Source organism: Medicago truncatula, chromosome 3, assembly GCF_003473485.1.
Source record: "Medicago truncatula cultivar Jemalong A17 chromosome 3, MtrunA17r5.0-ANR, whole genome shotgun sequence".
Lineage (NCBI taxonomy): Eukaryota > Viridiplantae > Streptophyta > Magnoliopsida > Fabales > Fabaceae > Medicago > Medicago truncatula.
In genome coordinates, this window is record NC_053044.1 from 46,669,499 (window position 1) to 46,681,849 (window position 12,351).

Genomic DNA, 12,351 nt, shown 5'->3' on the forward strand with positions numbered 1-12,351 from the left:
ATGTTCTATTTATATTTTTTAAAAGATAAATATAAGGTGCCGTATATATGCGGTACATCAAAGGTGAAAATGACTACCGTATACATGAGGAACCCCCACCTAACACCAAAAGCAAGAGGACCTAATTCTAATAGGCCTAAAAGACTAAAACAAGGGGACAGAAAATGGCTGGGGGTATTAAAAAAAAAAATTGGAGGGCAGTAATACTAGTGGGTATTAAAAAAAAAATTGAGGCCCATGACTGAGGGAGGCCCAGCTCTGTTGAGCTGTTTGCACCCCCTCAGGACCGGGCCTGATTAGTGATAAGCTCTGAAGCACGGGTACTTCAATTTGCAAAATGTACCCGTACCGGGTACTCCGCGGGAGCCAATCTTTCCTTTATCGTATTCTATACTAGCTTCTGTTTTTTGAGAAATGTCGTATCCTGCACCCGCACCCGCACCCGTGCAACACAGGTGATAAGTGGTATGTAATAATAGTCAATTTGCAACATTGCGGTAAGAGATATGTGGAAGGAAGCTCTCTATTACTATGTGTGGGCTTGGATCAAAACTGGGTTAGCAAGAGTAAATGAGGTCATGGCACTACATATTAGAAACGAGTCAAGTGTCTTAAAGCGTCTCTAATAGGATTCTATAGCCTTGTGAAATGATTCTTTAACTTATGCTTTTTCATTAGAATAAATCTGAGTTGCCAAAGTTAGGTTTCAAAAGTTTATTTTCCAGATACCATGAGAACTGAGAACTACTTGATGATGGCTTAAAGGTTAAGTGCTATAAAAATTATAAAAGTGAATTGCTTAAAAATCTACTATTGGAGCAAAACTTAGATGAGTTGCTAAAGTATGATATATCATAATGCAGGTCACTTGGGGTAGTGTATATGCACCCATAATGAACTCTTAAAATTTTGCCACCTAAGATGCTCTTATAAAACCCCTTTGACTGGTTGGCAGGAAATGGCTAGTTTATCAACTTTCCAATCTAACTGAAAGGGTTAAAATTTTAAAAATAAAAATATCAATAAAAAGAGACTTCCAGGTTGTAGCCAAAAAACAAACAAAAAAAAGACTTCAAGGATGAAATACAATGGAAAAGAAACTACTCCCCTAAAGGTTAAGAGAAAAGAATTCAAACATCTCCATTTCAAATTAAACACCAACACTGTCGATTAATCGATGATTGTCGCTTTACAAGAAATATCTTTCTAGAAAAAGAGAATAATAGAAGAAAAGAATATGATGATTAGCCCAAAATAAGGCCTGAAACCAATTAAGGAGGAGAGAAGATATGAGTACAAAGAATCAGAAAATAACAATGGGTCAAGGAACCAAAAATAAAAAACCTAATCCCCAGACACATGTACAAAAAATTCAAGCCGATGGTATGGAACAGAGATCTTCAAAAACTTGTCTGATGTTAGGCCTTTCATGTACAGGGAGAATACACCTGAGAGATGTCGCAAGCAGTTGGTCCATCTCTTTAGAGGATTCTTCACCACCTGCAATGTCTCTGTCTATACAGTCCATTACCCTTCCTTCTCTCTCACACAGCCTAACCCAATCTGTAAGATCAACAGCACCTGATTGCCCAGATATTATGTCGCCTGCACTTTTCCTCGTTAATAATTCCATTAGGATCACCCCAAGTGCATAAACATCGGCCTTAAATGATGGAAGTGGTTTGGATGCAGAAGCAAGTTCTGGAGCGCGGTATCCGAGTGCTCCTAGATTTAGTATCTGCTCTGCAACTCCAGCCGGTGTCATTAGCCGGTGCAGACCGTAGTCAGTAAGAGAAACACTGTAATCAGGGCCTGCTAACAGAATATTTGTCGGCTTCAGATTTCCATGGGGAAGCCCTCGATCATGAAGGTATAAAAGACATCTAGCAACTTCAACTGCAACTCTTATTCTCTGGCTGAATGACAATGGCGAGTATCTCCGGGGAGTGGTCTCTGTGCAAACAATGTATTAATATTATACTAACTATACAAAAAGCTATTGTCATGTAAATACTCCAGCATGAACAATGCAGATGATAACTATAGGACACGATAAATGCTACCAATAAAAAGAACAAAACTTAGGCAGAGTTCCTAGTGTGCTGTTTTTACTGTTCTCCAAATTTTAAACAAAACAAAAAAGACAAGTGGGGGTTTGAGATGTGCTGACGGAAAAGTTAACTATTACCATAGAGATGGAGGGCCAAGTTGTCTCCATGAATGTAGTCAGCTAAAAGAAGCCTCTCCTGTTCCCTAGGCCCCCAATAGTATGCTCGTAATGGGACAATGTTTGGATGCCTCATCGAACCGATCTTTTTAACTTCTCTCGCAAATTCCTTTTTATGTTTGACCAACCCCACTCTTAACCATTTTACAGTCAACATATGACCATTGTCCAGAGTAGCTTTGTACAGAGTGCCGTGGCTACTTCTACCAAGAACTTCAGCCGGAGCTCGAGATAACTCCTCTGCAGTGAATGCTAGTGAAGAATCCAGGAAAAACAGTTCCCCAGCTAGTCGATCTGGTGAGTATACGTCCAACATCACAGGCTTTTCACAAGCCTCGATAAAGCGTGGTGAGGACGACAATGGGGAACCAGGAGAAGACTTCCTTCCAGATGACATGGGAGGGTTATCCATCAAATTAGGAGGTGCTGAACTGGTTGCTACCACTTCCTGCGGCAAGCCGTGCTCAGAAATTTCGGTTATAAACTCTGACTGTGGTCCAGAAAGTGATCTTGAATTGGATGTCAATAAGTGATCATTTGAAAAGCTCAACGAAGATGTTGGGGGTTGAGCATTTGTATTGAACTTGAAGAGGGAAGGCCTTGAAAGTCCTGCTAACTTGACATCTCTTCCAGTAGTTTGGCCAGCAAAATCACTTCTCCCACGAAATTCTTTTGCTTGTGTTCGATGATAAGCCAATAAAACAAAAGCAATCATCACAGCAGCACCCACAGAAGCAAGGATAATTGCTATCCTGATATTACCCTTTGAACTATGATGTTTATCTTTATCTGGAATATTTGGCAGTGCAGAATGTTCTGGGGCATTATCTGGTAACTTTAGCTTTTCATTTCCAGGGTAAAAAGATGAAGGAGGAAACCGCCGTAAATTTTCTGGAACATGGCCAGATAGATCATTATTGGACACATTAAACGCAGTCAAGTTAAATGAAAGCTTATCAGGAATTTTTCCGGTAAATTTGTTGTTAGACAAATTGAGGTACTCCAAATCAATAAGTTTGCTCAATTCATTTGGAAGCTGTCCGGAAAAGCCATTCCTTGCTAGATTCAGCATTTTGAGCTTAACCATTCTATCTATATCAGAAGGTAAGACACCTTCTAACGAGTTGTTAGATACATCAAAATATTCCATTGGCTGAAAAGGAGGCAAAATTAGTAATTCACTTGCCCCTGAACCTTGAAGCAAAAGTGGCCCTGTAAATTGATTTCCAGAAAGATTCAGTCTTGTTAGCGATTGTGAAGTAACCAAACCAACAGGAATGGATCCATTAAGTTCATTAAAACTTAAATCAAGGGTAGACAATTTTGAATATGTCCCTATAATAGAAGGCACGGATCCAGACAGCTTGTTTGAACTCAGATCAACAACCTCCATAGTGTCTTCCCAGTTCCCTAATACAGAAATGTCGCCAGTAAACATATTCCTGCTCAAATCTATGACTGTGCATCTTCTCAAAGAGGTTGGCAGTGAGCCTGATAAACTATTTGATGAAAGATCCAATACATTTAAAGTGGTGGAATTAATTACAGCAATTGAGCCTGCACATAAGTAAAGATATACAAATAAATTAACACGGTATTGAGTTTACTGACATTTATTTAGTAAATAATTTAAATCCCCAAAATCTTAAGCACTTACAAACCATGATGCGATAATCATTTATATACAAAAGATCCTCATGAAAATTTATTTGACAACTGCTAAATGAAACTGGTAATCTAACTTGAAACATGTTAATTCAAAAGGAAAAAAAAGGTTTTAATATGATAAAGCGAGCAGAATAAACTCAGAAAGCCACTAGCAAGTGATGTACAAGAGGTATCCAGACAGAAAAATATAAGATAAACCAATTGAGAAGAAAAAGTTATGTACTAAAAGAATTAAGGAAACGACGAGACAGTTCAGAATTGAACACCCAACTTGAAGATAAAGATCTCACAGGTCATCAGAGAACTACAAAATATGATAAACTAATGAGCCAAACACCAAGCACGGTAAGGTTCAATCAATACAAAGAGTCAATTTTTTCAGAAAAAAAATTAAAATGAAAATACAAAGAGTTAAAGACACCAAACAGATAATGCCTGATTAAAGGTAAGGAAGACAATTCACAAAGGAAGTGTTGCTGGAAGAAATGTATGACAAAAAAGATTAAACATCACTCCCTACTGATCCTCTGTTCGACCTCTATGTCAATCGACAGACAGCAATTGTGTCGATTTATTTGCAAGCTCATTGATTCTATTCAAGCCACGTGCAAAATGGAATTTATAAACTTTCATTAAAACATTTTCCCCCGTGCACTACCTGACAATAACCTCCGTGGCAGGAAAAATTTCGATGATCGAAAACGCTTCCCATTCTCATTAATGCACCTTTTCCGTACACTAAAACGCATGTGCATGAAAACATTTACCCCCGTGCACTACCCACCAATGACCTTCGTGGCAGGAAAAAATTCAATGATCGAAAACTCTTCCTGTTATCATTAATGCACCTTTTCCGTACACTAAAACGCATGTGCATGAAAACATTTACCCCCATGCACTACCCGCCAATGACCTCCGTGGCAGGAAAAAATTCAATGATCGAAAACGCTTCCTGTTATCATTAATCCACCTTTTCCGTACACTAAAACGCATGTGCATGAAAACATTTACCCCCGTGCACTACCCGCCAATGACCTCCGTGGCAGGAAAAAATTCAATGATCGAAAACGCTTCCTGTTATCATTAATGCACCTTTTCCGTACACTAAAACGCATGTGCATGCACGTAAATACAAAATCAGATGCATACCAGTGCCATTTTCGGTTACCCTACTTTTCATTTTATTTAAGTAGATGGATCAAATTGAAATCATTTCTCTTAATTAGAAATTTCAAATCCAACATGCATATTGCATTGCATGCTCCTAAACGTAAAACTAAACAAGCATAGTTCAAGCTATAAATAGTGGTAATTCTGTCTATACAAAACATGAAAATATACAAACCAAAACAAGAGTAAAAATAAATAAATGACAAATAAACAGAGATCAATGCTACACTATACCTACACTAACTAGCTAGTGATCCTAAAAGTAGAAAAAATTTACCTGTAAATCCATTGTGGCTAAGATCCAATTCCTCCAATGACATTGAACTCAGCAACAAATCCTCAGGCACAGCGCCAAAGAACAGATTACGCGCTAGTCTCAAAACTCGAAGTCCAGGCAATGAACCAAAAGAAGGAAGCTCTCCTCTAATCAAATTACCACTCAAATCCAGAGTTTGCAAGTTTCGAAACAATGCAATTGAATCGTTTAAGAAAAATTCACCGTTCAATTTGTTATAACTCAAGTTCAAATACCGAACAGTATTCGCCAAAGATGAAACATTCTCAAGAGTAAGTGAAAGTGCACCAGAGAATTGATTTAGACTCAAATCGAGAAACTCGACGTTGTGAAGAGTCGGAATTAATTCAGCAATGCTAGCCCAGAAATTGTTAGAGTGCAAATCTAAAACCCTAAGCTGTTGAAGATTATTGAGTTGAGCTGGAAAACCACCTTTGAAATTGTTATGTGAAAAATTGAGGTAATTCAAACCCCAAAGATCGTTGATCCGCGCCGGAATTGGACCGTAGAATTTGTTGTTTGAAAGATCCAAATGTTGAAGAGAAGTAATTGTACCTAACGACGGTGGTAATCTTCCACTGAAGCTGTTTCCGGCGAGGCTGAGATTTTTGAGAAGTTTGAGGTCGAGGAGTGTTTGAAATTTTAACTCTCCGGCGAGGTTGAAGTTGTTGAGGTTAATTCCGGTGACGTTTCCGGTGAGGTCGTCGCAGGTGATTCCTGTCCATGAACGTGGACATATGTTGTCGTTTCGGAGAGAAGAAAGGTTCCATGAAGTGAGAGGTGGATTTTCTGGATCTGAAGTTATGGCTTTTTTGAATTCGAGTAGAGATCGGAGCTCCGGTGAAGTGGCGGAGCAAGAAGAGAGAAAAATGAGGAGGAGGAGGAAGAAGTACGGTGGAGGATTCATCGGAGTTAATGTGGATAGATAAGATAAGTTTTAGTAGTGATTCATTTTAAGAGAGAAAAAGAGATGAATCCTAGAAGAAGAAGAAGAAGAAGAAGGTTGACATCAACGTTGAACGGAGGTGGAAGGCGAGTTTGATAGAGAGAGAAAGTTCAGTGTAGTGTAGCACTTGCACTATAGGGTTTCATTTTTATTTTTTATTTTTTGTGTTATTATAATATCAACTTTTTTTCATTTTTCATCTTTTAAAATGAATTATAGTGAATAAATAAAAAATTCCATGTTTTAACTCTAACAAATGCATAAAATTTCTTTTTAACCCTCTTTGTAAAAATATATGTAATCTAATTGATGATATTTATGTATATTTTCTAAAAGCTTGACATTGTATATCTAATCCAAAAAAAGAAAATCTTAAATTACAGTAATATAACTAATGAGAATATTAATTAAAAAAGAGTTTCCATAAGAATAAGAAAAAATAACAAAAACAGTAAGAAAATGGGTGAGGTGGAGAGTGTTTGTTGGTGGGAGCAAGTAACTACAGTCTGTAAAGGACAAAGTTTGTAGTTCTCTTCTCTTCCATCATTTATTAATTTTCACTATGTTATGTTGTACTGTCTTCTGTTGTGTTGTGTGCTGTTGTTGCTTGTTCCCATACACACACACTCTCTCTCTCTCTCTCTCTTGTTAGAGACAGAAACGGCAATTTTAGGCTTCGGTCTCTCTCTCCTTCTCTATCCAGCCCTACACGCACATGCATCTATCTATCTTAACGCCGTCACCTTCATTATTTTATCTTTTCTTTCTACTTATTTTTATACTAGTAGTACAAAGTAAAGGTTCTGCCTACGAAATGGATAATTAATAACTTAGGAGTAATCATGGCCGTATCTGAGGCGCGCGACGAAGAGGACCATTAAAAATTGTCATCAATTGAATGTATAAATATCATTACTCTTCTTTTTATGTTTATATATATTTATTAGTTAGATTATGATCCAAATTGTAAGTTCGCCCTATAACATCAAAATCTCATAAACGGCCGCGGAAATGATGCACGTAATATTGATTGAATGATACAATTGTAAAATAAGCAATTTTAGTGGCATTAAGATTAGTCTTCACAAGCTCATATCAATTGATAGAGACGTATAATGTATATGGGTCAGAGTTTGAACTTCAATTACTAATTTTAAAAAGGTGAATTTCTAATTATTACGCTGAATAAAAATATTAAAAGGGACAATCTATTTGGAATAATTATTTACAGATGTAACAATTATTATGAAAATAGTTAAACTTTATTGAATATTAACATTAGTTTTGTTCAGCTATGAATATTAATAATTTATAATTAATTTTTTTACATTAATTTTCCTTAAAAATATTTTTTTAAAGTAAAATTTAGATGAATTAGATAAATTATAAATTATTAATATGTCTTCTCTGATTTTCTAACTAAAATAAAAAATACAAATAATGTGTGAAAAGTTATTTTTTAGGGGAACTAACTCATCGCAATTTTTAAATGAAGGAGATAATCTACATAGGTTGCTTGCAAAGGAAGTGGAGAATATTCAGGTTGTGGTGGCCTCTTTCGCGGCTCTAAAAGGAGATGGCTAAAAGGGCTACATTCAAAAAGATTGGAGTTTGTGATGCACTTCATGCTGAAATGTGGGGCATGTATCTTAGTTTGGAGATGGTTTGGCAAGAGCGCATTCTACAACTCATTGTTGAAAGTGATTCTAAAATCTTGATTGACGTGGTTATAGAAAACTGCAAGTTTAGTGGCTCATATTCCATATTGGTGCAACACATTCGGAAACTCCTGGCTTTGGATTGACGAGTCCAATTTCAGCATACTTGGAGGGAGGGTAATCGATGTGCTGATTGGTTGGTTAACTTTACATTTTCTCTAGACTCTTTTAATTGTATCAGAATGGAGAATCCATCCATGGGCTCGGTAGACTTCTTTTTAATGACATCTCCGGCGTTCCATGCCTAGGAATGTTCGGCTAGCTTTTTAATTTTCTTTTGAGCCTTTGACCCTCTTTTGTAAAAAAAAAAAAAAAAAAAAAAAAAAAAACTTATGGTAAGGTCTGCTAAAAAAATATATGATAAGGCATTCATTATTTACTTTCCATATTTGGATAAACGGTAACATAATTTTTTTAAGGAAATAACATCATTGTTATTCATTGAAGTTTTTTGACTTGGCATGTATCTGACTTTTAAAACATGGTTTGAATATTGGATTTAGATATATGTACTAGCATACCCAACCGGTTTATTCGTATTCATTTTTAGTAGCATAGTAAATTTTAGCATTTGTCGCTTGTTCTAAACCAATTTTCTTGATGTGTTGATGCTACCAGCGTTGAATCAGTATAAACAACGAGCATGCCAAGTATTTGGTATTTTGACTGTCTTTGTCGGAAGTAATCAATGCTGAGCAAAAATTGTGCACAAGCATAAGCAAAAATAAAACTAAATTGTGTACAAACTAAAAAAAAAATGTGTGCAAGCATAAGCAAAAATAAAACTAAATTGTGTACAAACATTTTTTTTTTACGTTAAATTGTGTACAAACATGAAAACCTATATCAAAGCACAAAGATTATTGGTGTAATACTTGGGTTTTAATCCCCTATATATATAATATAATTTGTCATTCAAAAAATAAAAAACACAAAGATTATACAACCCAGTCGGGTAATGGGTTAGGCCAAAACTGACCCAACCCAACTTGTGTACACTCTTAAATGTTTGTAACAATGATAAAAATATCTATAAAAAAATTGACAAAAAAGTGTCTAATGTTTATAACTTAAAAGATTAAAATGGAAAAAATATAATTAAGGGATTAAAATGGTTAAAACTTCTAATTAAGAGACCAAAATAGAATATTTTTTTCTAAAATGATGACATTTTTTATTAATAGGAAAAAATTAGAGCATGATCATATCAACATTAATACACCAAATGTTTTTTTTTTTTTTTTTGACAAAATTAATACACCAAATGTTAAGTGTTTAGAGTTTAGACGATACCAATATTAGAATGAGTGATCTCCTTGCTAACATAGTAAATCAAGTTTTCTCTACAAAAAAATTAGTAAATCAAAGTTTGAATATGACATAGAATTACGTCTCAAATATAATTATTTTTTTTCCGAAAGGAATCTACGAGAAACGAGGGAAACGAAAAAGGCCAAGGGAGGGAAAGAAAAACAAAAAGAGAACGGCGTTAAGAAACAGAATTTTGGGGGTAGATGGGTGACAACGAAGGAAAGAAATAAAAGACGATGTCTAGAAGAGAGGAAGGAATGAAATAGTAGGGTGCAAATAGAATAATGCAACTACTACACCTCAACTTCAACTCCTATTCCTATTTTTTATTGCCATTTTGGGTTTTTTACTTTGACCTTAGCTTTCAATCTGAACCATCAATCATATCCTTCTCCTTCCCTAAATTAGAATAGATGGATGGATCCCAATAATTTTCATCAATCAACTCTTTTTGTGGTTTTTTCTGGTGTTAGGATTCGCACCTAGATCTCACATAAATTATCTCTATCAACTGAGTTAAACTTACATAGATTTACGTTTTATTGTTTGATCAAATTCTCTTTATGTTTGTTTTGTAGTTTGATCAAGTTTTCTTTATGTTTGGTTCTAATTATAAAAAGAGCTCTATTATAAACATTATTTTTGTAACACTCTTTTTTATTAGATAAAATTTATGTGGATATCTTATTTTAAAAATGGATCATGTATAAAATGGTAAAAATCATATATAAGTTTTACTTAAGAAGAATGAGTATTAAAAAATGTGTTGCTAACATTTTTATTATAAGAATTGGTTTTGGTTTTTGAATCAATTATAAGTTAAATTTGAGTAAAAAAACGAGTTAAATAATTATTTGTGGATTTTAATTTAATCTTTAATTAATTAAAATATTTCAAAACTTTGTTAACTACATGTTCAAATTTATTTTAATAATTAAACATTCAAACTTTCAAGAAAGCAAAATCAATAAATGTTGATTTAGTCGGTAAAGAGTTGACTCATCTATAGAGAGTCGTGGGTTTTACTATCAGTATTAGCATGATCATCTCTTTAGTGGATTACTTTGTAATACTTTTTTTATCGCTCAAAAAAACAAATAATTACACACTAAAAAAAAATCTTGTGGGTTTAGCTCAGTTGGTATTGACATTGATTTGAAAAAAGTGAATTTCTAGCCATGTTACTTGATAAATAAACATTCTTTTAATCTAAATTACCAACATACCAGATAAAAAATTACTTTGTTGTCACTTTACATTGAACTCACTTGATATTAGTATTTGAAATCGTGAAAAGTTAATAGCTAAATCATATTGATTTTGTTCTTTATTTTATTAAATTTTACTTCTTAAATATTGGGTTAAATATAATAAAATAAAATGGATAGATATATAGTAGTTTATTTTGTCCAGTTTCTTTTTATAAATTGGTTGTTTAAGTTTTTTTTTTTTGTTACAAATTGGTTTATGATGTCAAAAATATTTATAGCGTTCTTCGTTTTTTCAATCAACTTCATTAGAAAGTGTTTATGGACCAATTAACATTGAGGTTTTTGTCAAAAAAAAAAAAATTGAGGTTGTATGTCCAAAAATGCTTATAATATCAACAAAAAACCTACTTAAAATTAATTGTCCATTTCTTAAAAAAAAAAAAAAAAAAAAACTTCCATATAAACATTTTTTAACTGTGAATATATTTTATGATGTAAAAGATCAATTTATAATAAAAGAAAATTAAAAGGCTAACTTAATATAAACATCTATTTTAAATGATCACGAATGATAGTTAAGTTTTTTTCTTTAATTTTAGAAAAACACATTTAAAGCTTGTCTGAATGACAAGTAGCTCCCACTCATTAAGCATGAGGTTACAGATTAGGTGTTGTTTCATTTATTTCAACATCTTTTTAGTATTCTTTCATTTCAATTTCAATCTCACCATGGAAGTGTTATGGTAGAGTTTCCACGTATATGACTCTTTTAAGTCTTAGGCTGCTCCACCTCAATCAGATCAGAACATGATTATCAACTATCAGAGTCATCAGATGTTGCAATTGCAAATACTCACGAATAAAAAAAAAATTGGTAAAATACTTTCACTAATATTGACGAATTCTTTCAGCGTAAAATTACAATAAAAATAAGACTGGTGCTAGTCACACCCCAAAAAAAACTAGTTACACCCAAATTTATTTAAATTTTTACAATAATACCAAAATTGTCCTCTTCATGTAAATTTTTAAAAATCCATCTTTTATGATCATTCTGAACCCTTACCCCCTTTCATCCACAAATCACCGTAGATGTGCAACCAATATTTGAATCAACATCTTTGTTATTGATTTGTACTATATTCATAAAGATTGGTGAATTTCATGAATTTCATTTTCAATGAGTTTCTATTTGTTTATTGTTTGTTTTGGTATGAGATATGTTCAATTTAGGTTAGTGTAAATTAAGTTTACTTATGTTCAATTTAGGTTAATGTAAATTTAGTTTATTTATGTCAATGTAAATTAAGTTTACTTATTATGTTCAATCTAGGTTAATGTAAATTTAGTTAACTTTACGTTCAATTTAGGTTAGTGTAAATTCAGTTTACATGTATATAAGAGGTTAGTGTAAACTCAGTTTACTCAATCTAGGTTAATGTAAATTAAGTTTACTTATGTTCAATCTAGGTTAATGTAAATTCAGTTTACTTATGTTCAATATAGGTTAATGTAAATTCAGTTTACTTATGTTCAATTTAGGTTAATGTAAATTTAGTTTACTTATGTCAATGTAAATTTAGTTTACTTATGTTCAATCTAGGTTAATGTAAATTTAGTTTACTTACGTTCAATCTAGATATAAGAGGTTAGTGTAAATTCAGTTTACTCAATCTAGGTTAATGTAAATTAAGTTTACTTATGTTCAGTATGTAAATTCAGTTTACTTATTCAATTTAGGTTAATGTAAATTTAGTTTACTTATGTTCAATGTAAATTAAGTTTACTTATGTTCAATGTAAATT

The 12,351-nt window shown here is 33.3% G+C and overlaps 1 protein-coding gene across 1 annotated transcript; it reads right to left on the reverse strand.

Moving 5' to 3' along the window:
* Positions 1-1,115: 1,115 nt before the first annotated feature.
* Positions 1,116-6,443, reverse strand: LOC11421686 (probable inactive receptor kinase At5g10020). Its single transcript, XM_003602418.4, has 3 exons — positions 5,343-6,443; positions 2,189-3,784; positions 1,116-1,953 (listed from the first exon to the last, which is right to left on the reverse strand). Exons 1-3 carry the CDS (start codon positions 6,265-6,267, stop codon positions 1,373-1,375), a joined length of 3,102 nt encoding a protein of 1,033 aa, XP_003602466.2. The 5' UTR covers positions 6,268-6,443; the 3' UTR covers positions 1,116-1,372.
* Positions 6,444-12,351: the final 5,908 nt, after the last annotated feature.

What these genes read in the sequence shown, in the direction of transcription:
- LOC11421686 (XM_003602418.4), bottom strand. Translation starts at nt 6,267, where the DNA reads ATGAATCCTCCACCGTACTTCTTCCTCCTCCTCCTCATTTTTCTCTCT. An exon ending in TAGCCACAATGGATTTACAG is followed by an intron (nt 3,785 to 5,342) that starts GTAAATTTTTTC and finishes ACTTATGTGCAG; the next exon opens with GCTCAATTGCTGTAATTAAT. An exon ending in CTTGGCCCTCCATCTCTATG is followed by an intron (nt 1,954 to 2,188) that starts GTAATAGTTAAC and finishes TTGTTTGCACAG; the next exon opens with AGACCACTCCCCGGAGATAC.